We start from the raw sequence: 25,702 nt of genomic DNA, 5'->3' as shown, positions 1-25,702 counted from the left end.
CGATGGTATCCTCCTTTCTTTGATTTCGGCCAGGCCCACTGATTGCTCAATAATGAATTCGGGCAACCACTTCAAAGCTGAATCCGACGAAATATTAATTATAGTTGCCGAAAATAGTCGCGGGCACATCAAAGCGAATCGCATGCGGGTCATTAAATGGTCATCACAACTGTCAAACGCGCTCCATGCCGTGCTTAAATAAAACGGGACCGGCCCACCTGCGATTCGAAATATCCGCTCCCACTTTTCATACACGGTTATGGTGGTGGCCCCCGTTTTTCAGTCGCATGTGCGTCTATGCATAAATTTTAATGATTTGCCTTTTGCGGCAAAGTATTAGTGCAAATATTTGATGCACACATGTGCGCGTATCTGACTGATAAGAGAGACACAGATGCCGAGTGCGGCGTAATTAGCTTCACCGTCGGCATTGGTTTATATTTAATTTACAATGGACCATCGAGCAGGCTGATGGAAATTCGAGGGTCCTCAAGAGAAATGGTAATATTTTTGCCAATATTTATCAATGCGAGTGCCGAGTCGATAGCGAAAAATGCATTAAATCCGCTTTGGAACGGCGCAAAACGCGAATATTGCGCATCCGCCGTGTGCAACGAACGAATTTATTTTATTTTCTGGTTTTCCCAACCCGACCGCCACCCACTTAAAAAGTTTCCCAGGTGATTGCGGTGCTCTGAATTTAGCTATTTATATTGAAATTCGAGTCGCCTGAGAGCCGTCAGCTGGCTTAGTTTGTCCAGTTTGCTAAGCTGTTTCGACGCACCTTGGGAACTATTAGCCGCTAAACTTTTTCATGCCATGTATAGTGTTTTTCAATGTCTGATTTTTCGCATTTTTTCTCCACTTTTTTAGGCCGGCGCGAAACGATGTGCCGAGCATGTACATCGAGGAGGACGAGCTGAACGAGCTGGAGGAGGGCGGCGGACGAGCGGCGGAGATTAGGGCGCGTGTGGCCCCGCCCAACTCGCACCTGTGCGGCGGCGGCGGGATGCCGATGCCCGGTGGCGTTGGGTCAAGTGGCGGGGCCATTGTGGGCGTGGCCGGACCCCATCACTACATCTCCGAGAGCTTCATCCAGTACGCGCAGCCCAGCCTAAACGGTACTATTCCAAAATCTATACTCAACAAGCTGTAGTATGTAGTACGTAGTAGTTATTTATCCGTAGTCCTAGTCAAGTAGTCATCAATTTATCAGTACTTGTATCTATGCATCCGTGCTTTGAGGCTGCGATTGCGATTGTGATTGTGATTGCAACCCCCAAATTGGTTTTGCTCAAGAACTTTTGAGTTGCGACTCGAGTGCGCTCTCGATACTAATTTGTATTTGTATTCGTAGCTTTAGTTGATTGATTTGCCTTATGTAGAAGTGCACTTGCCTGTATATATTTAGTACACATTACTCACCTGATTTGTAGCCATTATGTAGATTAGTTTAACATCTTGTTTCTCGGTTAAACAGTGCCAAGCGAATAAATTGCCAAAATCGTTTTGTAATGCACACGAACACGAATTTGTTTTTAAACTGGCAACTGCCTGTTGGCCACTCATATAACAAGACACGCAATGTTTTTAATATTTTATGATTGTGCAAAATTGATTTGCAATTTAATATTTAGTTAAGTACCTGGCATGTGAGTAGTTTGCGTGGTGGCCGCGCAGGAGATCAACGCACCACAGGCAAAACAATTAGGTTGGCTTGAGCTGGCGCTAATGATGCGGTTGAACACCAAATTGGCTGGCAACTAATGAATTGGAGCACATGTAAATGAAAAACTAATTGCCCCTCATTTGGCATTCACAAAAGTAGCTTATGGCATACGAGTACAATCTTTTCCAATTAGCGCAGATCAAAGTATTTAATTTCGTTACATTTGCGTTGAATCGCATTCGATTTGATTTCAATTTCGATTCGATTTCAAATGAGTTGAGCGACTGAAGCGTTCAGAGTCGAGTATTTGGAAGATATTTCGCATTAGCCGGGCACCCGATATAGACAACACCCCTCCACTAAGTTCCCGCCTGACCTAGCCATAGTACCCCCCTCACTTTCTCTATATCTCTACTGCTCTCTCTCTCTGTCTCCGAATCTAACCAACTCTGTAGGTAGCGAAACACTATCCACTTGCTTTCCAACTGTCTTAATCCTCGACTTGAAGTTGTAAATACCTTGCCCAGTATTTAAAGCAATGTAGTGTGTGCCCCCACTCTCCACAAGTAACCGAGTATGAGTACGAGTACATTCGCAGCGTTGTCCTTGCTAGAGTCCTAACTCCTAACTATACCATGTTATCCATCCACCCAGGCGACGTGCTGCTGCCCCTGCTCGTTACATCCAGCCAGCCTTGCAGCACTAACTCCACCATCTCGAGCGTGGTCCTGGCCATGCCCCAGGCGAAACTATGTCCTGATCCTGCGAGCCGAAACACTGCCTGGCCGCCCGAATGTATGCAAAGTAAATTTTATGTAACTAAATCCGTGCAGCAGGTCGAACGACACAACCCCAGCCAGAAAACGAATACGAATCCGAAACCGAAACAGACACAGATACAAATACTGAAACTGAAGCTGAAACAGGAACAACTGCAGCTGCAGCTGCAGCAGATGGGCAGCCATGTCTAAACCGAAAATTCTCTGTCGAATTTGGCAGTCGGAGATGTTGAATGCAGGGGATGTCCGCCTCTCAAGTATTTTTAATATCCCCGTACCCGAGAACAGTACTTGCTCCATTTCACATTTTAATTTGTCGTCCATTTGGCATCCCAATTTACTTTGCTTGTTACGTTGCCACATCCCTGCACTCACATGTCTTTCATCTGATTTCCTTTATTCCCTTTGTGCATTTGTAATTATTTTAGCTTGGCTTTGTTGCCAGGCAAATGCCGCAAAAAATATCCAGAAATTTCCTTTCATTTGCGGCATTCCCCATGATTTTCTTTGATGCGATTGCTAACTCGTTTCTGCTGCAGCGGAGATATGTTTTCTGCCGGCTGAATCAGAGATATTAAATCAAGGCTAATTGGAGTATATGAGCTTTTTCTTTCCTCATCAATTCGAGGCTAGATACACATTTGACTGGCGCATCGGAGAGTGCAGGCAAATATTGTTTTTAAAAAGGATAAATGCAGCAAGGCCCCCAGACAATCGGGGCAAGTCCAGGGACATGGGGCTGTTTGCTTAGACTTTGTTTTTTGTTGACATTTCTGTTTATTTTCCTCTCTAGCTATGTGGGTTGTCCACACTCCGCACTCCATGTCGCTCATGTATCACTCAGTGTAGTGCCAAGTTCTTTTGGGATAAATCGCATAAATTTCGTTGCGCAGTCGACGCACTGGCAAACAAACATATGTACTATGTGCGTAAACATGCCTCAGACAGCAACAAATTTTCAAAATATTTTGCTGTTTTAACCCATTTCGCCCGCTCTCCAGCCAACTTTAACCCGCCCAGCTCACTCTGTTTGCTGTGCCAGCTCGGGCAGACTTTGTTTTAACTTTGAATTGCATAAATTTTAATTATTTCGAAAGCACTAAATTAAAACACAAAAATAAGCACAAAGGCACACAAACGCCAGTGAGTTTTGCCTGCGCCTGACGTGCCGACATGCCGGCAAATGCAAATATTATTTAATGGGCAGATGTGTCGTATACGTGATATTATTGCTAACACAACATCGCTCCCCCTCCGGTTCTCTGCTCACTCGATGCGAGGGTTCAAATGTCGCAAATTAGCTAAATTTGATTTTGTCAGCGATTTAATTTTATATTTTCATTACTTTCAGCATGTCCTTCCGCTCGTTAATATCATCGTTTTTTATTTTTTCTCCTTTTTTTCTGCACTACCCCCTGCTAGTACGTTTAATTTATGTGCGCCGGGGGTTTGTGGGGCATGTGACATGACACGACACAAACACCCAGCCACCCACATTTGGAATTCCCGCTCCAGTGCTGCCCTTTCACCCGGCAGAACGTAAACCAAGTCAACTGGCTTACATGGCACTAACAAGTGCCAAAGTCGGGCTGAAGTGCGCCGAAGGAGCGGTCCAGAAAATTTTCTTGTAGCTGTTGCGCCCGGATGGCAACTAGGAACACACACTTTGGGTACTCTCTTCGCTGGGATTACACTGAGCTGCAAGGCAGCTTAAGCGATTCCTCGAATACTGATTGGGCAGAAAAACTATTAGATTTCATCGAGATTTTTATTAGAGCGGGACCAAATCAGAGTAGAGTTTTTAGCTCTAATCAAGATCGCATTAATGCAGCTGTTTTAGTTTAATATGGCTTTTGTTGCTATCTTTTCATAGCTGATCACATATAGTTATTGAATGTTAGTTACCTATTTTTTCACTAAAGTGAATAGTATGGAGTTAGAGTTTTCATATTCATAGTCCCCGCATTTAGGCAGGGCTGCCAAATTGAAACAAAAAGGTCCTGGAAAGAGCAAAACGCTTACAGCGCCGTAACTCAAGGCAAACAAGTGAGCCACTGTGCGAGAGTAAATGTGCATATACATATGTGTACATATGTGTACACACTCACGGCCAGGAAAAGACACCCATTCGCATCTTTACATCTCGACAGTTGCTGTCATTAGCCGGCATTTTTAATTGCATATGCCATGCTCGCGTGCTCCACCGTACAGGTGGCACTGGCACCGAGCAACGAAGGGCGAATATCCCAGAGCAGTCAAATTCGTTTGGCTTTTTGTGCCCCCAACCTGGGCCGTATCTGCGTATGGTGGTGATGATGGAATGAGATGGAACTGCTGCTTTTTTTTTTTTCTTTGCACATTTGTTTCATTTCATGCTGCTCCATTCATTTGGCCCAGCATCGCGTTTTTGTCTCATTGTTGCTGTTTGTCTTGCTGTTTGTGTGAGTCAAGAGTCGCGAATGTCTGAGCCACGTTTGTGTGGCCTTCGTCCTTGCTGGCCCGGCTTTTTCTATGCGTATTTGGATTGTAAGTAATGCGAGTGGGTTGCAGATGCCAGATTGTGGGTTGTCGGTAGATTGTAGCTGCTAGCTTGTACGCTGTACGCTGTAGGTTCCATGTGCACTCCAGCGGCACTCGTCTAATTAGACAAAGTTGAGACCCAGCCACACAGCAGCCACTCGAAATGAGCACACGGCGCCATTTGCTGCGGCTATGTGATGTGATGGCATGGTAGCATTATCTTAAAGACTCCTTAAAGCCCATGTGTGTGTGTGTATCGGTCTGCGAGCTCTCACTTTGATGTCTCTGTCGTGCCACAAAAAATGCCTCAGAATTTGCCTGAGCAACATTGTTTATGCGGCAGCAGAGGAATTACACAGCAAGAAATATCTTTCAATTAACTGGTAACTGGTAACCTACCACTTATAGTTCCCACAAAGTCACATGATCTTCAAAAGGATTAAAAACAATCCGATGAAATGCGTTTGAAGTATGAGTGTTTCTGAGAATTTGAATAATATTTTCGAGCAACAATGGAACTAATTATTTTCATATACCTTTTCGCGGAATCCTTAATACAATTCAACGAATATTTGGAAGCAACTTGCCGTTTGATTATTATTTTTGATTCCCAATTCTCTATAATAACAATTTCTTTTTGTGCACACACGCACTCGCTGTCCGGAATCCTCAATGTCAGCGCTGTTCATTCATTTGTCGCCGCACTTCCGTTTCCGCTGCCCCTCCACCTCCCCTCACACTTTCCTCCCCTGGCACCATTCCCTTTAGAGGGTTTTTCCGCTTTTTGTTGGGCCATCCAGGCTGGCAACATTTTTGCGACTTTTGACATTTTTTAATGCTGTCAGGCATGGCGTGAAAGTAAACGTGAAAGGCCACAGCCACAGCTACAGCCTCCAAGCACACGCACTTACACACACATAGAAACTCCAGAGGGCTGCCTTAGTTTGTGCGCCTTTATGGCCCAAAGACGCCACACAAATGTGACATAAAAGGCGATAATAATAAAATATCACAGGGTGCTCGGGCCGAGCCACGTCAAATAGCAAACTGCAAAATCGTAAACAACAAGCGCTAGATGACGCTCAAGATTCACTTGATTCAGTTGATTCACCCGGGCGACACAATAAGTCGGACCACAATAAATACTCAGACTCAGCTGCGCTGCCACATGAATTCCGGCGAAAAGTGCCATAAAAATTAAGAAATTGTTGAATTATTTTACGTTTACGAGCGCAAGGGCCATTGGGGAGCGGGTCTCCCCAGAGTGAATAAAGTGAATATTAATATCGAAATGTTGTTGATGTGGATGTTTCGTGTTATCTCCTGTGATTTCTGTTTCCGTTGCTGTTACTATGGCTGTTGTTTTGGCGTTTTATTAGATGCTATATTATTTTGTTATCAGCGCACAATTGGTCACGCTTTGCTATTTGCTAATGGCTCTCTTTTTCTTTTCGCCTCTCAAATAATAATTTGCAACTCTGTGTTATGATGTCATTTTGCAAGTGTTGTGAATCTGAAAAGCAATAGAAAGCAACCAAATCAAATCAACCAAGCAAGCCAAACCAAACTAATCGGTATAAACATTTTGCCTTTGTCTCTCTATTCCCGGTTACACCCACACTTAAACACACTCTTACCCCCACACTCACACACACGCGAACTCATTACTCACTCTCACATGAATTTATGTCTCACCCAACACACATGCACACACTCACTCACAACGCCATCCTTTACACATATGCCATTGTTGTTGATTTTGTTTTATACCAACCAACCAAAGTGTATATTGCAGACCCGGATCTGATATTGCCGCGCGGCGAATTGGAATTTACGACCCTGGATCCAACGCTGAAGTAATTGTAAAAAGTAATAATAAATATCTACACACACACACAGACTCACTAGCGGTGAGGCCTCATAATTCACGGGCATTTCATTAAACATAGCTGTAAATTTTTAGCATAAATTTAAATGCATTAGCGTAAAGGTAAATCGTGTTGCGTAACGTTTAAGCGGAAAGGCAAATAGATAAGGATAAACCATTTTGTAATTGTCAGCCATTAAGTGTCATTCGAACCGCTGAAGGCGGATGCAAAATCAAAAATACGAGCATAAACATAGAAACCAGAAGCTGCGCTATAAATACGCTACAAACTTGTAACTGAAATCAAAAGTATGAAACATGTAAATACCACACACATTTTGCTGTTGCACCATCGACTGTACATAGAGAACGGGCAAACATTAATCAAACTGCATTTAAATGTTAAATATTAATTGTAATTAATGAACAACTAGCCCGTAAGCCAGTAGTAGTAAGTAAGCCGTGTGTATTGAAAGTGTAATTAGACTCATAGAGCCCACTAAGAGTTATTGGCCAACTTTGGACTTTGCACCTGGTATCCGCCTCGGATGTGTGCAAATATCTGGCCATTTATCCATTAATGTCTGCATAGCCATCTAGGATTCATTAGCTAAAGTTAAAGTCTGTCCCATCCGGTTGCTGTCGTCCGATCATTGAAATATCGAAATGTTTTCAACAGCCAGCAGCGATTCTGGGCCCACGGCCCCCCCCCTTTGCCGCCCTGATCCGGCACTTTCAGTCGCTATTTATGGCAATTCCATGAATATTCTATTACCCCAATAAGCCGAACCGACGGCAAAGATGAATAACAGCCGAAAAAACACACACAAACAACAGTGGGCCAAGTGGGCCATGCTCGAGTGCATAATGAATAAATGTCGAGTGAACAGGCAATTCCCAGGGCCCTCAGCAATTCCACTCACACAGGACTCCCACACTCAAACTACAACACAAACTAGAAGTCAAACAATAAATGCGAATTCAGTGTAAATGTTATAAATAACTAAAGTAACCGAGCAAAGTACGACATAAAAATAATAATAATAATAATAATACGCCATACACTTTACACAATACTCCAATGTAATTCGAATTCTAATTTCAAATATACAAACATAAAGTGAAATGGCAGACTAGCAAAATATACAGTGCGTATGCGTAATAAAATAAATTGAAATACATATATATATACACATATATATATATAAAGAGATGCATACAAATGGAAACACTGGGGGCAAACCTTCCGTCTGCCCCCGAATGTCGTTCTCTGTCTCTGTCACTCTGGACAAAACCAAACTGATTGTTTTTAAGCAAAGTTAGATTTATAAATAAATTAAATTTAAATGCGAACGAGAAGCGCAAACTTAAAAGTGAAATACATTAATAACTAAGTCGAAACTACTGAGTGTGTTAATAATACTGAATACTGAATAAATAAACAAGATTCAAACCAAATTGAGCTGGCCCTTTCAAATCAATTCCAATTAAACCGCCGATTCACATCAAAGCGAAGATTAATGCCGCCGCGACTTGGTCCACCAGAATCCGAGTCCTGTTTGCCCAACTTTGGTTTGGCCAGGGGTTAAGTGTTATTAATGCGGAGCAAATCCTGCGGCGCTGCAGACGCGGATGCAGCCTGATTGCCACTTGAGGCGCGTAATCGAAACATCGGCAAGGCGGTCGGTCAATGGAGACCGCCTTCATTACTTTGCCCAGGCCATCAGGATCCTTTGCCTTCGGACTCCTTTTCCTTTGGCCAGCCCCCATGTTGCCACACCCTCTGCCCCAAAGCCAAACACGAGCTCGCCGCCCCAAAAGCCGTGGATTCGAATTAAGGCTGTTAAGCTTTAGGAGCTGGGTGGGCGGTAGGTCGGATTGAAGGATTGGCCCATCTGGGCGTCCTTGGCATGCACAGGAGATTAAAACAGTTCGAGGGAAATTTGCAGCGCGTGGGCCAACGCCAGCGCCAACGAAGGTAAAGTTTGCCAAGGAAACTTTCTGCGAATGCAAGTCTGTTTGTCGTAATTTGTTGCATACTTTTCAGAGCGCAAACTTGGACTACAACTATGTAAGTAGGTAAATCGATTGGCAATGAAACACTCACCGCAAGCTACTTAAAATGTTTTAAATATATTCATTAGCATTTGGCAAGAGACTGCCCCAAAATTAGTGGCCAAACATATACTGGCGTAAACTTTTTCGGTCACCACCATGTGTGCCGAGAACATTTTGCACTAAAAAGTTGTGCAGCATTCGTGCACCCCTTTCGTAATTGGTTGCACAGTTTTTGCTGCTCCAACTTGGATGCCGCACCGGACTTGGAATCGAATTAGGTAAATCGATTGGTAATGGAACACCGGACCGGGTTTTAACCCCTTGAACGCCGAGACACACTCAAGCCGAAGCTTAATTTCGGAATGCTGCCTGGAATCTGCATTGTGGTCTCGCATTTCCAATCCCCTTCAGGAGTATTCCCCGTAATTTGGGTTGGCACGTGCGGATTTACTTTTCACTCTACTTTCCAACTCACCTTCGCCATTGCTTTTGTTGTCAATTTTATGGCGTTTTCATTTGCTGCCAAGCGCCTTCGTTGCAGCTCTCCGGCAATTGCCAGGTATTTTAAGTTCCGACCCCCCAACGCCCCCTTTCCATTCATCCGGCCCAAACGCACTTTGCAGCACTCGGACTACAAATAAAGCCACATAAATCCGAAGATTTGCTAGCAAGTGCGCAAATCGAAAAGAAATCCAGGGTCAGTTGCCCCACTTCCTGTCCATTCCGCCACTCCTCCTACATCTCTCGAATCCTGGGCGGATGAGGAGTGACTCCTTAGCCGCAGCGTGCTTAAATAAATTAAACGACGCCCCTGGATGTCCGAGTCCTGGGCCATTCAAAGTACCCTGTCACCACTCACGGAGGCGCACTTAGTCCGGGCACATGGACTGTTGAAATATTAAAGCCCCCAAAACGGCGACTCCTCTTCAGCTGTAATTTGGTCAAATAGGGATTTTTCAGGACTCCCAGTACGACGTCTGCGCCTGACAGTCTGCCTGTTATCGAAATACTTTGATGGCCTATTAAAAATGGCTTAGACGAGAAAATAGCTCGATAGGCTTCAAGTTCAATTAAAATTAAAACATTCGTTATGAAAACAATTTGAAATTAGATACTAAATCAAATATTATTAATCTATAAGGTATTGAGAGTGGAAAGCTTAATCAAGAAATAAAATTTAGAGCACTCATTAGTTTATTATCAAAGAGCTACTCATTATATTAAAAATTGTCTAATATCTATAGCCCTTGATCCAGCCACTTCTCTGCCAATGGTCATCTCTGCTTTTTGGCTGTCAGTCTGGCCAATGGAAAATGGAGGCGACTGCATGCTCCAGTTTGGAATTCAATTAGCAATCGGATGGCCGAATGGTTGCCCTGGCCAAACTCATAATGGCTTCGATTGAGCCCGGTGATTATTGCGATCGCTGGCTGGTTGGATGACAGCTGCAGTTGCCGCCGCAGATGTAGGAGCCACTTCCATCGTCTGACATTCATGGCAGCCATAAGAATGCCAACCAGTTTTACAAGCAAAAACGCCAACGGGGAAAGGAGTGGAGGAGTCGAGGAGGTGGCTGCCAAAATGCCGAGAATGCCGTAAAAATGTTTTCCTTTTTGCCAGCCTGTTCCTTTTGTCAGCGGCAGTCGTCGTCGTTGCGGCAGATGCTGAAATAATGATACCGGCGCCTGCGAAGCGAGCAATCAGCCCGCTTTTCGCATCTATGCCAAGGACATGTGGGCGGTCGAGTGGGTGGGTGGCTGTGTGGGTGGTGGTTACTGAGTGGGCGTTTGTTTTTTGACATTGTTTTGACTACGGCCACGTGTGATGGTGATGGTTCGAGTGTGTGCGAAATGCATGAAGCTGCCGCATCAAGTTAGACATTTTCAACGTTTATTTCGCAACAGCTGCCTTAGGTCTACGCGGAACGAGAACTCTTAAAGTATAGAATTTATTATGCATTCCGCTCTTATAATTTGATATTTAAAGAAATCATTTTACGCTGCACGTTGCTGTTGCTCCTGTGCTGCTGCTGATGCTCCTGCTGCTCCTGTTCGCTTATACAATTTAAAAATCGCGACGCTTTTTGTATGCAATGCAATTATTCTCCATTTACAATGCACTCAGCGCCAAGTAAGCAAACAAACAAACAACGGCTTGAATGGCTTGGCTGGCTGGGATGGCATGGTCTGGTATGGTATGGTATGGTATGGTATGGAAAAATGGAATGGCAGGGCGAGCGCACAAGCAGACAAGTAAATAAAATTGCAAATAAAGTAAAAATGTTGAAATGCCAAAGAAATGCACGGTACATATTTTACATTTATTCATTCGCTGATTCTGAATCTGCTTTAGCTTCTGCTGTTGCTCCCCTGCTGTTGCTGCTGCTCCTCCTGCTCCTCCTGCTCCTCCTGCTCCCCGAGCTCCACCAACCGCCAGCATGTCCTTTCTGTGGACAAAAGCGACGATGGGTGGCATGTCCTCACGCCTGTCGCCTAGTCCTGGTAAGCCGAGCGTTAATAACAACGCTTATCTGCGGCATTAGGAGCACGCCAGCCCCCTCCAAACAACAGGAACCAGCGACTGCGACATAAAATGATAATGAAAAACTGAAATAAAAGCGCAGCGGCAGTGCCAACGGACAAACAAACGGACAGACAAACAAACAAACGGACGGCAAAAAAGAATGCGAAATACAGGCAAACAACGCAGCGCGGAGCTGAAGAACCCAACAACTGAGCAACTGAACAACTGAACAACTGAGCAACTGAGCAACTGAACAACCGAACATTTGAACTGTCCGGGTTTGGAGGACCACATAATTTAAGCTGCCGTTGCCTTAGCAATCGCTGGTGCTGCTGCTTTTGCTTTTCCCGCTGCCATTGCTGCCTGCATCGCTGCTGGCGTGACAACTTCAACTGACAGCCGCAGAGCAGAGCCATCATCCATTATCAGCAGTTGGCCATCTTAAAGTGCAGCAGAAACAGCAGCGGTGGACACTCGCATACCCTGTAGTCAGCAAGATATACCACTAAGCAGCTAGCTATGAAAGCTAAAATTAAACTAAATTCCTTCTCAACTTAACCAAGTCAATGTATTTTAAGAAGCCAAAGAGTTTTTAAGGTCTAAGTGCTGAAAGAGTTTGATTTTGCCAATGTAATTGGACTACCCAGCAGAAGCCAGCATTTTCCGTGGCATTACTACGGCATCAGGACAGGAAGCGAATGGAAAAAAGGCAACGCGGACAACGGGTGGCCACAACAATGGCAACAACAGCGGCGGGAGCAGTGACACAAAATGTTGCGATGGCATTGTTTTAATGCATTTGGAGCAGCAGCAGTGGCACAGCCAGCGACAGCACAAAAACAGCATAACATGCAGCCTGAAGATGCGGGCGCCTGATGCCTCGACGATGCCCGATGGCGTATACGCACCGTGCGCCACATTACGTATACGCATGTGTGTGAAGTATGCCGCCGGTGGGCACTACTTGCCGCTCGCGGGATTGCCGCACTGCTGCTGCTGCTGCTGGTACGCCGATGGCCCCGAGGAGTCCTTCACTGTGAACGTGACGTAATATCGTTTGTTGCTGTCCAGCTTTTCCGCGGGCAGTGAAATTAGCTGTTTGTTCTTGCCATGCGACAACTCCAGCGCCACCTTGTGATTACAGCGGCTACCGCTGGCGCTTCCCATGCCGCCCGCCCGGCCGCTGGAGGCGCGCCCGCTGGTCAGGATCTTCGGTAGGAAGAAGCTGCTCACGCTGCCGGTCTTCTTGTACGGTCCAAAGCCGAACTTCGGCATCGTGTGGTGATTCATCATGGGAACTGCAAATGCAAAGAAAAAAAATGCGTTGGCAAACATTAGATTAATGATTCCGCGTATCATCAGATCGCAGCGAACTACAATGGACTGCCATCGCCTGGCAGGTGTCCTGCAGGTGCAACACTCAGCTAAATTGCATGGGTAAAAACAGCTAGTTTTAAGAAATGGAGAAGCTTCCTGGTAACCTTTTTTGGGTGCCGGATTAAGGGCCATCTCGGCGGGATTACCATAGCTACTTTCAGACAAACAAGGGCACGTTAATGAAAGCGGTTGGGAGCGGTGAAATGAATGCGTTTTTAATTTGGCATAAGCCCGACGCATCCTTTTGAGCATTCCGCCTACGAGTGAAGATGTAATAAAAGCTGAAAGAGCCAGAAATCCAGAAAGCCGGGTCGAGAACACTTTTTTAATTTGCCCCGCACCGAATAAACTGCTCGTAATTAGGATTTATATTTTTATGCCCGGCAGCTGGCCAAGTAGCTGCTTTGAATACGAGTGTCCGATTGTCCGCTGCCTCCGCTCGCTTGACCCACTCTTCAACCCGGCGAAAGTGTTGCCAACCCGCTGGCCAGGCGATTTGACTCTTTGGCCCGGCCAAAAGCCTGTCTGGTGCCATTTTTCACGCTCGCATAGAGCCGCTTAACGCCCTCGAGCAAATCGGAGCAGCAAGACGCGGCACCAAAAGAAAAAGTTTAATGCCGAAATAAAAATATTCCAACTCTTTGAATAATTTTTCGTCAGCGCTGTCAATTATATATTTTTTAACAAGCTAAATTAAGCCGTCCAATTCATTCTGCTATGAAAACACTTTTTATCTACCTGCTATGTTTACTAATCCTTAAGTTAAGTACTTTGATAAATTATTGGACACATACTACGCAAACATAAAGAATATATAAAGAAAAAATATTAATTGAAAATAAATAAGAATCTTATTAACTGCGATTTCAACTTTTACTGAGCTTTCGTTCGTTTTTGAACTTTTAAGTTAGCAAGGATTATAATTTCAGGATTCCTTCTCAAATAGATTACTTACTGTAGGCGGCGCAAGGTATTCCCGTGTATGCATGGGCCGCATGGAGACATCGGTGCGTCTTGGTGGTGCACTGCAGCGCCTTCTCGTAGGCATTGTAATCCGGACTCAGCCGTCGCTCCGCCTGAAAATGAGATGGAGTTGGATGAGCCAGCTGGATGAGCGGCACTTAATCATCAACTTACCTCCTCGTACACCTCGTTGATGTTCTGGAAGTTGTTGGTGCCGGGACGTTGGAGTCCTTTAAGCGTCTCGTAGAGGAAGAGCTCGAAGTTCTTGAACGTGTACTCGCTGAAGTTGTAGCGCCTGAGTCGCGTGCCCGTTTCGCCGCCCAGAAGGACACAGGACTTGTGGTAGTCGTCCACCGCCCGCTTCACCAGCACCGCCTCGTTCAGCTTGCTGGAGCGAATCTGCAGCGACTTGAGCTCCAGGAGATGCTGGAAGATCTTGCGCTCCATGTAATATCTGCGAATGGAGGAGATTGAAGGCCATTAGCATTGCACCCATTGTTCCCATCATCTCCACAATCCGAATCTGAATCCGAATGAGAATAAGAATCAGCGTGCCAGGGCCTTGCAAAATAAATGTTAGCAAATGTACGTAAATTGTCATTTTGATATTTCGCGAGTCACAGAAAAAGGCAGTCCGCTGTTCTGACAAAGCTGACAAAGGACCTTCCTCGGCTCCATCCAGGATCCAGGCCGGAGCGCAATAAAAGGCATCATGTTATTAAAATTTCAAAAATACTAAAGTGCGTACGCGGAAAAAATTCTATTAATAATTGAGGAGCGGACGGGGGGAAAAAAAAGAGCGAACGAGCATAAACGAGGCGAGTCAAATTAAAGCCGCTAACGGCGCCCTCTAAGCCATAAAATGTTATTAGAAATTTCATTAAAAATTAGGTAAACAGCGAAATTCAGCGCTTAAGGGGCACAAGGATGCGGATAAGGATATGCATCTTGGGTGCCCCTCGAAAGTTGCTCCCTTAACTCGACTGCGGGCCAGCGGACTCTTCTAAATCAACGAATGACGTCCGAGCTTTTTCGCCGCAAGAGGAGCGGCGCATTCACCGAAAAAACTAAGCAAATTTGTCGAGTGCACTTGGAGTGCAAAAAACCAGGCGGCGGAGCTGGAGCGGCGTTTTGGAAAACTGTTTACCCAGCGGCAGCTGCCTTTGGTGAGGAGGAGACCGCTTGACACTGCTCGCCACTTGGCTGCGCTGCGCGAAATTATGCAAAACAATTTGACTTTGAAACAAAAGTTCATTGCTCGTGGAATGGATGCTTGGCGGGATGGTCGGATGGAAAGGGCGGGCAATAAATAGGTAAGAATCCTTGTGAGCCAAAAGCTGCGTAATAAATTGGCCAAGGAGCCAAGCGAAATCCCCGCAGAACGGACTTCAAAGCGGGCCAGCGTTCTTCCGCTTGTTTTGCTGCCCCACCAGTGGTCATCATCGGTGGTCATCGCCATCGCCATCGTCATCTCTATCTTCATTGCCGTCCTTATCGTCATCATCACGGCCATGGCCCATCTTAACGTGGCCACCGTCCTCATGTTCATCTTCACCATCGCCATCACTTGTTTGCCGAAGCGCTTTTCAATTTTACGCCTCGCTTTTGGCTCCATTCGGTTGCGCTTCAGTTCTTTGCAAGTCTTTCGCTTTGTGCAAATACTTTTTGCAATACTGTCCTTGGCATATTTTTTTATTCGCCCACTTCCCCACCGCCCCGCCCCGCCCCACCCTTCGCTTGTGCCACTGCCACTGATTTCCGTTTCCGCTCTACGTTCGCCTAGTACAACTTTCATTTCATTTTCTTGTGCGCGTTGATTTTGTGTGGCACATTTTTCCACTGCCTGCAACGCTCGCAGCGACCAACTGTCCCACCGGCCGAAAGACCCACTGACTGACAGCCACCCACGTGGCATCCACTTGCCACCCAGCCACCCAACAGCCAGCCACGTACCACCTCTTCCTGTTTGCGACACAAATGTGACAGGCAAAAAGTGCACGCAGTGCGCAGGCAAAGTGGATGAAGTGGAAAACCCGCCGGCGGCGAAGTCAGCACCGTCACCACCATCACTACCATCATCGCCGGGCCGGGATAGGCGCAGCTCTCTCTCACTTTTCCAACTGACAACGACAACAAAATGCAAAGAAATTAAGCGCTGCACAAGTTGCAACAACGAGTGTACCGCCCGCCCGCCAGCAATTTGTGCCGCACCAGCAGCACAAAAGCGTTGCGAGAACCTTTTGCCAAGTGTTAATGGCTGGCCCACGAACACGCCGAAGGATCCAGAATGACGTGGCCTGCATACCTGCATATCCACGTTGCCAGTTTTGCACAGTGCAACAGTAGACCAGAAGACGACTCCCATTCGAAAATCGATGGCCGCCAAAAGTGTTGACAAAGTCGCACCCCTTGGAAATTCGCGAAAAGTGTGCGGCTCACGAAAACTTTAGCGCTTCATTTTTCATTACGGCTATATTTTTGAGCCAGCGCTTCAAACTTGGCCAAGTGGCTCAGTCAGCTGGGCTGTCTGGGATTCGCAAGGGAAAACCAAGAAAATCGTTTGGCCAGGGCTTTAGCTAATCGCTCAAAGTTTAATGAATTTTCCGAAGCAACTACTACGGATGATAGTAGAATCAACATTTTAAAGTCGGTGAACAAATATGGCTAATTCCATCCACCGCTCTACCTACCAAAAAAAACTCAAATCTGGCCCAAGGACAACAGATAAACTTGGAGTCGGGTCATTTCGGGGACGAAAAACGAAATCCAAATATTTAACAACGTCAATTACGTGGGCGCACATTATAAATCCCAAATCTCACCTGTGCTGCTGCTGCTGCTTTTGGGACACACAAAATTCGCACACAACAACGCAGCGGTGTAAGTTATTTGTTTAATTTATGCGTCAGATAAAATTTTAATCTCTTCGGAGGCAAAGCGAGGAAACAGAATAAAGTTGCCCGGATGGGTCTGTGTGAAAGCATGCGAATGCAAAAATAAAACGAGAAATGGAAAATGAAAAATACGAAACGAAACGAAACAAAATAAAGTCTCTATTTACACACTTTTCATGGTATTTTCCTGGTCGACACACCCCCATGCCAACGCACAAAGTATTCGACTGGGAGCTATGGATTCACTTTTTACTTTTTTACATCTCTTTTTTACTTTGCGAAGTAAATTCTATTTGGATTTTCGCCCGCACCAATGCCCAACCATATAGTATAAATACATATATATATAGTCTTCAGGAATTAATTGACTCACCCCGCCGACTTGTTGAGGAACTTGTTCGGAAAGTTGCTGAGCAAGACACTTGTTTGACTTTCGGTTTTGCGTATATTGCGTATACGCCGTGTATTTGTCGAAACCTTAACATGGCGCAATCTTACCGCTGGTTTTCCTGCCGTTTTGGCCTGGTTTTCTCGCTACGGCTTATGCAAACAGCCGAGTTAAATATTTTCATTAGTCAAGTGGAAAGAATTATTTATGAAATGCGCTCGCCGGCCGGATTTCGCCTCTGTTTTCGTAACGTTATTGTTTTGTTTTGTTTTTCTTTCTCGGTGAATGTTTGCAAATTTATTCATGGGCTACAAGGCAGATTAGCAAAATTAATAAAAGTCAGCTTACGCTTTTTAATTAAGTTTGTCGGTGCCGGCTTATGCAAATACCATAAATAAATACAATTGACTTTTAAGTTTGAGCAACAGCTTATGGCATCGATCCGCGCCACCAACACCACCATCGAATGACAAAATTAAATCAGTGCCACACGAGGTTTGGTTTAATTGCTAGTGTGAGTCTACGGCCACCAAATAATGCCCGGGGAAATCCCCCGGAGGCGCACAAAAGGATTTTCCGGAAACAAGTCGGCAAACGAAGAGCGAACACAAATGGTAATCGTCCTTGCCTTCGAGGACCTCTCAAAATGCTCTCGCTAATCTGCACTAATTCCATTTACAATTAGCATTAGTGAGTTGTAAAAACGAAGGCAAAGACTTTGCTTCACAGCGAGTACGACTGCCTGCTTGCGGCTAATTTTCATATTTTGTTCAAGTTTCCGCATAAACAAAATATCCCTCCGCAGGTGGGCAACCCATCCTTTTACCACTTTCTCCGCAACTTTCTCCGGAACTCTGTCCGATTCCGTGCAGCTAATTAAAATGAGCAACTCTTTGCCGGAAATGAGCATTACGGCTAATGACAAGAGCGGTTTGGCAGCGGACGAGATTTTTGGCCATTCGAGGGCACTGGAATAAATCAGCCAGGACATTACCGCAGTGCTGGACTTGAACAAATTATGATTTACGCTTCGAAACATTTTTTCTTCATTTCATTCGTAATTAAGGCAGTATATAACAAAATTAAGCTCTTGTCACCGATAAAGGTGTCACTAGCATCTCCATCCACCTCTTATCATCGACGTTAATCCCCGTGGCTTAAAATCCAGGAACAGCGGTTCATAGTTCATGCTCAAGTACACGAAAAATGGGCATTAATGCCGCGTTTATTGCCTTTAACCGCATTATAATAACTTTAAAGCGCCCGTTTTTATGGCGAACGGAAGCTGGGCAATTTATTTGCTGACCAGCGCAACAATGGAGGCAAGTCCTTCACAAAAAAAAAGGAGGAAAAAAGAAAAAAAAACAGCGAGTACCCAGAAAAAAAAATGAGAAATGCTGCCGCCTGGGCTATTAAATCCCTGGCTAAATTAACTTTAAGGCGGCGTGCTTCGGCCAGTCTGATTACATTAAGAGGTCCTCGTAGCCGCAACTGTAGAGCTAAAATGCGCGCGTGATATAATGCGATGCGAGTCCGGCAGCGGGACATTCAAGTTGATTAAAATCAAGCATCAAGTAAATAAATCTACGGCCAAAAAGGCAGCTTCGCTGGCGCCACTAACTGCCTGGAGATTAATTTAAATGAATGAATCCCGCCATCAACTCTCCGGGGCTCGCAACTTGCCCCGCAATCACAGACAATCTGTACCGCTTTGCCATCCACCGGGGAAAAATCTGATAATTTATAAGTTTACATTAACGAAGGCCATTTGCATATATCGATTTTGTACATATTTTCTGGAGTACTGTCTTCCACAAGTACTTTGAAGTTTTTTCTTCAAAAGAGGAGCACCTTTTGAAGCCATAATTTGAATTAACTCAGGTATATCGATTGAACTTGGGTTGTCACTAAAGTCACTAGCTTTAAAATTAATAATTAATTAATTAATATAGTACTACACACATTCAAACTCAGTGTTTTCCCCCCAGTGTACTCACCTCCTAATATTGCGCTGAATGGACCGGGTGACGGCGCCCATGTCGCAGGCGCCCTTGTCTCCCGGTTTGCGGTTTTCCATCCGGCTGCTGCAGGAGCGTCCGTCCAAAGTGGCGTAGATGGGTCTACGCGGCATGTGGGCGGTGTGGGAGGACCGCAGTGTGGGTATCTTGCTGCGCTCTGCCCGCGGACTCGGCTCGAAACCGGAATCCTGGTCCTTGGTGGTGGCCAAGGCAGACATGTTGCCGCCATCGCGCGAATCCTGAGAGTTTTTCCAATTGCTGCGCGTTTTGTTGCCGCTGCGCACGCGTTTCTTGAGGCGACGCTTCCTTCCTCCACTGCCCTCACATGCGTCATCCGCCATGGATGCTCCGGCTGCAGCTGCTCCACCTGCCACGCTGGTATTGCCCACTCCATGTCGACTTCCACTGCTAAGAAAACGACGCAAGGCACTATCGTGCTCCGGATCAATACCATCCCTCTCATCGTCATCGTATTCGTACTCGTCCTCTTCATATTCGTAGTCCATCTTCTCCAGCTCCGCGGCACTGGGCAGCTGGACGGCAGACGCCCCTTCGCCTACCACCTGAAAGACTTGATTGCCCGCTTCGTAGTCGACCTTGCGTCCAGGTCGTTTTGTGTTTTCATCCAGGGAGTCATCGCTTTTCAGAACTTGGAAGCTCGATTTCCGTTCACCGGCCGGCTCATCGGAAGCTGAGGCTGGAGGATTTGAATTCGGATTCAGAACTGGGTCGTCGTCCGCCGAATCGGAAGGCAGGAGTGTAAAGGAGCGCCTCGTCTCCTGTTCCCTTTGCGGTGGCTCCGGCTGGGGTGGAGTGGGCGTTTGGGCTGTGGATGGGCGTGGCTGTGGTGCTGCTGGTGGCTTTTTGGGCTCTGCAGAGGGAGGAGCGGGTGGAGCAGCGGTGGGCGGAGGTGTGGGAGTAGGATTGGTATTTGGTTTCGGCTTGGCTTCAGCCTGCTCCATCTGTTCGGTTTTTTTGGCAACAGACGCTGGCTCTGCAGCCGCAGATTCCATCCATTCCACCGTGTTGGCATTAGGCTGTGGTTGTTCTGCGGCACTTGGTGGCTTTGCGGCCTCCTCCTTGGGGGGTGGTGGAGGTGTGGTTGGCTGTGGTGCTGGTGCAGATTGGGTTGGGGGATTTTGGTGTTCCTTTACCTCCTCGTCATGCTTTTCCCCAGGTTCTTGACCCTCTTTGGGGGGGTCCTTTTCCACTGACTTTTCCTCACTGGAACTTTTGGACTCGCTGCTCAGCGCAGTGGCAGCTATCTTGATCACCTGCTCCACCTCCTTGGAGACCAACTGCGTCTCCTCCTCACTCAGCTGGAGCTTGACTTCCTGCTCCGACTCCTTCGCCTTACCATTTTCCCCTGCAGGTGGTGCTTCCTCGGAAGATTTGGAAGTTTGGATTTCCTCGGCATCGTGATGCACGTCAACCTGAGTGACCACCGACTTGGCTGCCTCCTGTTCTTCATCTGTTAGCTCAACTGCATGAGACTCCTCTACCAAGAGGTTATCCATTTGTCCGGACTTTTCACTCATTGCGCTCTGGGTTGGTGACTTGATAAAGGTTCCCTCTTTAGTGGGTGGCGTTTGATGCCTGCTGGCGGATGGTGGTCGTTCCTTGACACTGACCTGATCCTTGCCGTTGCCAGCCTGGTGATCCCCATTGACAGTGAGTGGCTTCCGCGTAGCCTTCTCAGGCGATGAGTGATTTTCCGTGTGATTCTTCTCGTCCGGATCGCTGCTGTCTCTGTTTTTTGACTTCCTAGAGGATGTGGAACGCTTACGGTTAACCACTCGATCCTTTTGTCGCTTGTGGTAGCAACAGTTCTCGCAGGAGTCCTCCGCACTCTCCTCCTCCCACTCACTAGAGCTGGCATACCGCTCCCTGGACTTCCGCCTTCGAATCTCGATGTTGCTCTTAGAGCGACAGATCTCGCTGCACCGCTCGTGCTTGGACTCCCCACAACTGCTGGTGCGCCTCCTCAGTTGCCTTCTCTTGTGTCGCCGACAAACGTGCCTCAATCGCTGCTCCTTGCGATAAGTTTGCTCCGAGCAGCTGCAATCCCCATCTCCTTCATCCGCCTTACCATTCCCGTTTCCATTATCCGAATCGGAGCGTTTTAGGTACACCACGTACTTCTTGGAGCTGCGCAGATCGTGCAGCTCCTCCTTCTCCACATACTTTAAGGGTCTCACCATGTCAGTAGCGTTGGTTTCGTGGAAGGGATTCCCACTCCTCCTGCTCGACAATCGCACCTTGTTGGCCGGCTGACCGCCGTTGGCCTGCAGGAACTTGGCCGTGGAGCGATGACCACGCTGCAGAGCTCCATCCAGTGGAGTTAGGACCAATCCTCTTGAGTTCCGATACACGGCATTAACATCTGCTCCATAGTCCAGCAGCAGCTTACACATGTCAGTGTAATCATTGGCCGCCGCAATGTGCAGCAAGCTGCGTCCATCATTGCTGGTGGTGTTCACTTGCTTGGGCCTCTGGGCAAGTAGCCACTCGAGGAGCTCTCTTCTTCCCGAGGCGGCGGCCTCGTGGAGCGGCAGATCACCCTTGGCATTGCGCAGCCAGAGATTAGCTCCGCGCTCTTTCAGCAACTTAAGAGTCTCAAACTGTCCTTTGGAGCAACCGCAGTGGGCAGGTGTTCGTCCCTTGCGATCCTGGCGATTGGGATCTGCCTCCAAGTCCAGCAATCTAGCGGTGGCATCGGCGTGGCCCAACGTTACGGCATAGTGCAGAGCTGTGCAGCCATTGGAATCGATAAGATCCGTGGAAGCACCACACAGACCTATCAAGGTGTCAATGCACTCAGTGTGTCCACGGGAACCAGCACAGTGCAGGGCAGTGAGGCCATCTCTGAAAGTATTTAGGGATATTTAATGATGGAACTAGGGTGGGGTAACATGCTAAACCCACTTATCCGACGACTCCACCCGGGCACCCGCTTTGACCAGGGCAATCACTGCCTTCGCCGAGCCCGCCGATGCAGCCCACAGCAGCGGCTGGCGACCATCCTTGTCCTGGACATCGACACTGCTCTGGGGATGGGAGAGCAGGATGCCCAGGATCTCAAGGGAGAGCCTCGAGCTGTTGCTGGAACTGGACTGCTGCTTGCTATCATGGCTGGCGCCACACATCTGGGCGGCATAGTGAAGCGGAGTGCCACCATTGGCGTCGGGCTTGGCCACACTGGCTCCGGCTGCCAGGACCGCTCGCAAGGACTCCACCTCCCCACAAACTGAAAAACATAGGATGCATTTAGTCTAATTACTATACAACAAATAGTTTGTATACATTAAATCATATTAATAACGATTTTCCATAAACATATGTCTGTAAGTATAACCAAAGTTAATTAGAATTTTTTGCCATTAATCGCGTTTAATTCATGAGTGTGCTCATTGATTAATTGTCATTTTTCTAGTCAACAAATGAGTAACTTTTTAGTTGTAATTAATTGAAAAATGCATGCGCTCCTAAATAAATTGTTGAAAAATTATTTGTAATGCAATTACTGAAGCTTTTTGTTTAGTTAGTTCAATGTAAATATTTCTAGGCCAAGTGTGAACTGCTGGTAAACAAATTGTTGTTTAAACAAAATAATATAAACATAAATTGTTTACTTTTAGGCAAACAAAAAAAATAGTTTAGTTTCCGAGGATTATCCCTCCACTCACCAGTCGCCCAGTGCACCACCGAATGGCCCTCATTGTCCACCGCGTTCACATCCGCCTTGTTGGCCAGCAGCAGGTTGACCATGGCCAGGTTGCCCTGGATGACGGCCAGATGGAGCGGTGTGAAGCCATCCTCGTCCGCCGACTCCAGCAGCTCGGGGGCTGCGATCGCAATGCTGGCGGCCGCCACGAGGTCCTTGCTCCCTTCCGAGTCCTGGGCGGCACAGTAGTGCAGCGCGTTGCGGTGGCTTCGGTCCCGCTGCCGCAGCAATTCCGGCTGTCCCACGATGAAACGGAGAACGACAAAGAGCAAAATTCAGAATTCACTTTAGTTAGTTAAGTGGCAATGGATGGATGGTGGGGGTTAAAAATTAATTACTTCGCCCGCTGGAAAATTATGGCCATGCGGGGCGATTGCACCTGCTGAGTTGAGGCCGCAGCCGATTAATAAACTAATTAAAATGCCATTTGCATATTGCATCAATTTGCATCACGCCGCTCTGGACATACACTACCCCATGCCCATCCGCTTTCCCATCCCCTCTCCCAACCCCTTTCCCATCTCCTACCAATTTGCCGGCGGGCAGCGTTTGATGGATCGCGTAATTTTCACAGTCTCCGGCTTAATTGCCAGCAAATATTTTGGTGGAGAATATAAGTGTGTGCATCGAGTGTTGGTAGTTGCAGTGTTGTTTGTTTATTTGTTTAACCGGCTAGTTGTTGTTGTTGTTGTTGGTGGTGGTTGTTGGTTGGTCGGTCGATTGGTTGTCAGCCAGGCCTTTTGTGCAAGTGTCGAGTGGCTGATTGGGGAAAAGCAATTACTTTTTCCAAACGCATCACACCTCCGGCAGCGCATTTAATGCGATGTCACAAAAATGGCCGGCCAATAAATAATTAAACATATTCGCGCGTTAATCATGCAAAAATGATTGCCAGTTATGTATAAAACGGTAACAGTCGTGGAAAAATGGTCTTTTGCGTACCGCTGTTGGTCAGTTACTAAAGCAACAGCACAGCGAAGGTAAACAAATGTTAACAGCGACGCCTGGAAGTAGCCATCGAGTGGGGAAGAGGGGGTGCAGGGTCCTGCGGGCAGGATTGGAAGCCGTTGTCCTGGGCAACGTGGTGAGTTGCCAAGGACTTGTGTGGTGGTGGCTCACCAGATTATCGCTTGCATTTTTGGCGCGCAAAACAATATCAAACTCCAGCGGCGCGGCGAACATGGCTCCTCCTGCGTCGTCCCTCTGCCAGGAGCCTCGGCCCGCCTTCGTCCTTTTTGGCCAAAGGATTTCGGGTGGGAGCGACGAGCAACGAGCGTGGAGCGTGCAGTGTGTCAAAACATGTCAAGTGCACAAAAAATACTGTCGCCGCCGCCGAAAAGTATGCTAAAACTTTGCCCGCTGCCGCCAGGAATTCGCAATGCGACGACAGCGACGCCGACAGCGGCAGAGACAGCGACGTCAGCGGCAGCACGCAAATGTGAAAGTGAAAACGTTGGCAAATCGTCGGCCAACGGGGCGGATGATGATGAGGATGAACGTGGGCGGTCGTGGGGCATGCCCCTTCTCTTTACAGCCGTTTTGTGGGGCGCCCATGGGCGCCGCTTATTAGGCTTCGCAACAAACTTTTCTTGCGGCATAGTTTGTGCTAATTTCTTGCTGCTTCCACGCCCCTTTAGTCAACGCCCATCTGCCCATTCACTGAAAAAAATGTATAGGCTCCTTTTGAGCTGACTTTGCTGCCAAGTTTCTTACAGCCATTGCACAAAACTTAGACAATTGCTCGTTAATTTAGGTATTAAATTTAGGATTAAGGATTAAATTTTAAACTATAACAGATGCCAAAAGTCACTGAAATGATTTAAATAAGTTTTTTTTCAGTGCACTTGGTGTTTATCTTGTCAGTTTGGCTGAGTGATTGACTGTGTTGCTTTTCTAACCAACATTCAATTTTTACAAACATTTCGGGCACGTTGCCTTTCTATTTATATCGCGCAAAGGATATCGCGTGACTGTTGTAAAACTGTCGTGAGACGAGGACTGGAGGCCACCTCTCACCTCTCACCTGTCCCAACTCCCCTCCTCGGATCCGCGGCAAGTGCTCAATTTATTGCACATTTTAGCATGAGTCAAACAAGAGTTCAATAGCGAAACTCTTGTGGCAAGAACAACAAGAGAAGGTGAACTTTGACTATTAGGCATTTGCGTGTTGCATCGGCGCACTTGAAGGGATTACTTTGCGAAAGTGAAAGGGGCAAGTGCTTCTTATGGCCAAAAGGATTCGCAGAACTGACAGCAAGGGCTCAACAGGTGTAAGGAAGGACCTTGGTACAAAACCCAAAAAGTTAATTCTTTCCAAGTTAAATATTTAATGTTTCACTTAATTTACAGTTGTGCACCGAATATGGTTCACATTTTTTCCTTGGGATCTGTGGGATTTCCATATTTCTCTGTTGATTGAATCGAATTTGAGCTGCGGCTACGTTTCCCTTTTTTTTGTTTTGTTTGGCAAAAAACTTTGCAGCAAGGGGAAAATGTTTACAATGAATGATTTTTATTTGCTGCTTCCGTTATCTTCGGCCAGCTTTTTCAGCATTTTCAGCTTTCCTGCTGGCCAGGCCTTGTCTGAGTTGCTGTTTGTTTCTTACGCTGCCGTCCGGATTATGAATAATTCAAATAAACTGAAATGATACCTAAAAACTTTGACAACCCATCTCCCAGCATTTCGCTGGTCCGGGCGCACACAATGGTAGAAAAATAAAATGGAGCTCAGGATGGGGGGCAGTGTTGCTCTCCCACTGGCTGCTTTGTTATTATTATGATGATGATGGTTGGTGTGATTGTTGCCGTTTTCCTTTTCGACCTCCCACAACAGCTGACACCCACCCATCCACCCACTGGCCGCTTCTGTTGGTGTCATGCAAATTTGGATTCAACTTTCTACATTCACCCGACACAAAATGA

At 46.6% G+C, this 25,702-nt stretch overlaps 2 protein-coding genes across 5 annotated transcripts in view; one reads left to right on the top strand and one right to left on the bottom strand.

Annotated features, from left to right (window-relative positions):
* LOC117142929 (nephrin) overlaps positions 1-8,282 on the top strand; it is a 64,926-nt gene extending 56,644 nt beyond the window's left edge. For 2 of the 4 annotated variants that reach the window (XM_033307228.1, XM_033307227.1), the window contains exons 16-18: positions 874-1,121; positions 2,324-2,464; positions 6,764-8,282. In XM_033307228.1, the coding sequence (XP_033163119.1) occupies positions 874-1,121; positions 2,324-2,464; positions 6,764-6,828 (454 nt within the window). In that variant the 3' untranslated portion in view covers positions 6,829-8,282. Of the gene's footprint in view, positions 1-873; positions 1,122-2,323; positions 2,465-6,751 lie in introns of all 4 variants that reach the window. The other 2 variants (XM_033307230.1, XM_033307229.1) reach the window with 2 other exon arrangements.
* A 2,479-nt stretch (positions 8,283-10,761) lies between these two features.
* LOC117144615 lies at positions 10,762-24,076 on the bottom strand. Its single transcript, XM_033309909.1, has 7 exons — positions 23,900-24,076; positions 22,743-23,016; positions 21,982-22,303; positions 19,036-21,921; positions 13,931-14,210; positions 13,749-13,869; positions 10,762-12,714 (listed from the first exon to the last, which is right to left on the bottom strand). Exons 1-7 carry the CDS (start codon positions 23,960-23,962, stop codon positions 12,377-12,379), a joined length of 4,284 nt encoding a protein of 1,427 aa, XP_033165800.1. The 5' UTR covers positions 23,963-24,076; the 3' UTR covers positions 10,762-12,376.
* Between the last annotated feature and the right edge of the window lie 1,626 nt (positions 24,077-25,702).

This window comes from Drosophila mauritiana, chromosome 3R, assembly GCF_004382145.1.
Source record: "Drosophila mauritiana strain mau12 chromosome 3R, ASM438214v1, whole genome shotgun sequence".
Lineage (NCBI taxonomy): Eukaryota > Metazoa > Arthropoda > Insecta > Diptera > Drosophilidae > Drosophila > Drosophila mauritiana.
The sequence above is the reverse complement of the archived record's forward strand: the minus strand, read 5'-3'. Positions and strand labels throughout refer to the sequence as shown.